This window comes from Dipodomys ordii, unplaced genomic scaffold (assembly GCF_000151885.1).
Source record: "Dipodomys ordii isolate 6190 unplaced genomic scaffold, Dord_2.0 Scaffold2, whole genome shotgun sequence".
NCBI classification, from domain to species: Eukaryota; Metazoa; Chordata; class Mammalia; order Rodentia; family Heteromyidae; genus Dipodomys; species Dipodomys ordii.
In genome coordinates this window covers 2687938-2691018 of record NW_012267218.1, presented here as the reverse complement: position 1 = coordinate 2691018, position 3081 = coordinate 2687938, and the positions used below count along the sequence as shown (strand labels likewise).

The following is a 3081-nucleotide window of genomic DNA, read 5'->3' as shown; positions in this document are numbered from 1 at the left end:
ATCAAACCCAGGGCCTCAGGCATGCAAGGCAAGCGCTCTACCACTGAGCCACCTTCCCAGCCCTGCCCTTGTCTTTTTTAGTAGCTAATTATAGGTAAGTTTTCTACCAGGGCTGACTTTGAACTACGATTCTCAAATCTCAGCCTCTTGTAGCTAGGATTACAGGCATGAGCCTGGCTGAAATTACATTTTAGTGTTCTCAAGGATGACAACATTTTAGCATCTCTAAACTTATGCATAAATGATGTAGAAAGCACATGCGTGTGTGTGTGTGTGTGTGTGTGTGTGTGTGTGTGTGAACTGACAAGGCTCTCCCCACAGTATTGAGAGCGTTCATGGGTTGAGCGTGCTCTTATACTCAGGCTATCCGTAATGCTTCCTTTTCAGGTACCATGAACAGTCTCTAAAGGTTTGTAGCATCATAGCATCAAAATGTTTCCCTGTTAGGATATATCTCTGAGTTTTATTATTTTATATGAAAACCTATAGCTGTTTCCTTGTTGATGTAGGTCTAAAGCAGGCTTTGGAGACCGTGAATGACTACAACCCGCTGATGAAGGACTTCCCTCTCAATGACTTACTCTCTGCCACTGAGCTGGACAAAATAAGGCAGGCACTTGTTGCAATTTTCACCCATTTGAGAAAAATCCGAAACACAAAATATCCCATTCAGAGGGCCCTGCGTTTGGTGGAGGCAATTTCAAGAGATTTGAGTTCTCAGTTACTCAAAGTATTGGGCACAAGAAAATTAATGCACGTTGCTTATGAGGAATTTGAAAAAGTAAGTTTAACCTCACGAAACCCACCTCCAGGCAGTGAAAAGAAATCTGTTCCAGTGCTAAGCTCCTTTTCTTAAATTGCATTATAGGTTATGGTAGCTTGCTTCGAAGTTTTCCAGACTTGGGATGATGAGTATGAGAAACTGCAGGTGTTGCTCAGAGACATCGTCAAGAGAAAGAGGGAGGAAAATCTGAAGATGGTGTGGCGCATTAATCCTGCTCACAGGAAGCTCCAGGCTCGCCTGGACCAGATGAGGAAATTTAGGCGCCAGCATGAACAGCTAAGAGCTGTCATCGTCAGGGTCCTGAGGCCACAGGTATGACTGCATTCTAAAACCTCATACGTGCATATTGTGTTGCCTTTTAAAACTGTTATTGTAACAGGGATGTACAGAGGGGTGACAGTTGTATAAGTCAGGTAATGAGTACTTCCTTTTTTTTTCCTCCTTTTTTATTTCGTCGGTTGTGGGGCTTGAGCTTGGGCCTGGGTGCTGTCCCTCAGCTCTTCTGCTCAAGGCAAGCTCTCTACTGCTTGAGCCACAGAGCCACTTCCGGTTTTCTAGTGGTTTATTGGAAATTAGAGTCTCATGAACTTTCCTGCCCAGGCTGGCTTTGAACCATGATTCTCAGATCTCAGCCTCCTGAGTAGCTAGGATTATAGGCGTGAGCCACCGGTGCTCAGCTATGAGTACTTTATTTCTTTAAGAACTATTTTAGGGGCTGGGAAGGTGGCTCAGTGGTAGAGCGCTTGCCTTGAGCTGAAGAGCTGGGGGACAGTGCCTAGGCCCAGAGTCCGGGCCCCACGACCCGGACCCCAAAAGAAACCCAAAAAACAAAAAGTAAGAACACAATATTGAAAAATTGTGTAAAAATTCGATTACTCTTTGATATCTATGGGAACCTGGTCTGGGCTTTGTCAGAGAGGTAACTCGTGGGATAACCTGGAAGTGGTTCCTGCTTCTCCTGGCAGTGCTCACGCAGGACCGGCGCAGGTGTGGGTGTGGGTGGGATGGTCAGGTGCAGTGAACACACTAGCCCTGAGCATCACCCAGCAGACTCTCAGCAGACCACTTCCACTTTACAGGGAGGCAGTCTATGTGGAGTTGTAGTGCATTTCAGGAATACTTGTTTGTTCTCTGGGTAAGTAGTGAATATCCTTGAATGTTACTTTGTATTCATAGGTGACCAAACTGGATCGAGATCCTGCGTCAGGAACTGCCTTACAGGAAATCAGTTTTTGGCTAAACTTGGAACGTGCGTTATACCGCATCCAGGAGAAGCGGGAGAGCCCAGAGGTCCTCCTGACTCTGGACATCCTGAAGCATGGCAAGCGCTTCCATGCCACCGTTAGCTTCGACACTGACACAGGTGAGAACCGGAGCTAACTCAGTTCATAAGCTACTGACGGGGTTGTAAGAGATCTTTGTAGTGTAGGTGAAAATGAGTAGGTCTACTGTGGGACCAGACCCAGGCCACGTGCAGGCCAGGCACGCTCTCCTACAGAGCCGCAGCCTTAGCCCTGGATTGTTGTTGCTGTTTTATGTTTTTTTAATTGTGGGGCTTGAACTCAGGGCCTAGGTGCTGTCCCTGAGCTGCTGTGCTCAAGGCGAGTGCTCTATCACTTTGAGCCATAGCTCTACCTCTAGTTATCTGGTGGTTAATTGGAGATAAGAGTCTCATGGACTTTCCTGCTCAGGCTGGCTTTGAACTGTGATCCTCAGTTCTCAGCCTACTGTGCAGCTAGGATTACAGGTGTGAGCCACCAGTACCTGACAGTTGTTGGTGTTTTATTTTTGGTAGTACTGGGAATTGAACTCAGGGCATCAGCTGCTTAATCAGGGGCTCTGTCTCTTGAGACACTCCTCTAGCCCCTTTTTCTGCTGTTTTGTACAGAGGCCAGCCTGGGGTTACAAGTGTATGCCACCACACCCAGCCATTAGTTGAGCCATTCTGCCAAGTGTTTTGTTTTTATTTTGCTGGTACTGGGGTTTGAACTAATGGCCTTATTTGCTTGGCTGGGACTCAACCACTTGAGCCATGCCTCTAGCTTACAGAGGCTGGTTTGTTGTTGTTGTTGTTGTTGTAGTCATTGTTTATTGTAAAGGTGAGATACTGAGGGGGTTACATAAGTCAGGTAATGTGTACATTTCTCTCTCTCTCTCTCTCTTTTTTTTTGGGTCCGGTCATGGGGCCTGAACTCTGGGCCTCGGTGCTGTCCCTCAGCTCTTCAGCTCAAGGCGAGCGCTCTACCACTTGAGCTACAGTGCCACTTCCGGTTTTCTGGTGGTTTATTGGAGATAGG

At 46.9% G+C, this 3081-nt stretch overlaps 1 protein-coding gene across 1 annotated transcript in view; it reads left to right on the top strand.

The window, feature by feature from the left end:
* Positions 1-3081, top strand: part of Dync1h1 (dynein, cytoplasmic 1, heavy chain 1) — a 75793-nt gene that overhangs the window by 12814 nt on the left and 59898 nt on the right. Inside the window, exons 4-6 of the mRNA XM_013013035.1 lie at positions 363-387; positions 510-781; positions 869-1096. Coding sequence (XP_012868489.1) covers positions 363-387; positions 510-781; positions 869-1096 — 525 coding nt within the window. The remainder of the gene's footprint in view (positions 1-362; positions 388-509; positions 782-868; positions 1097-3081) is intronic.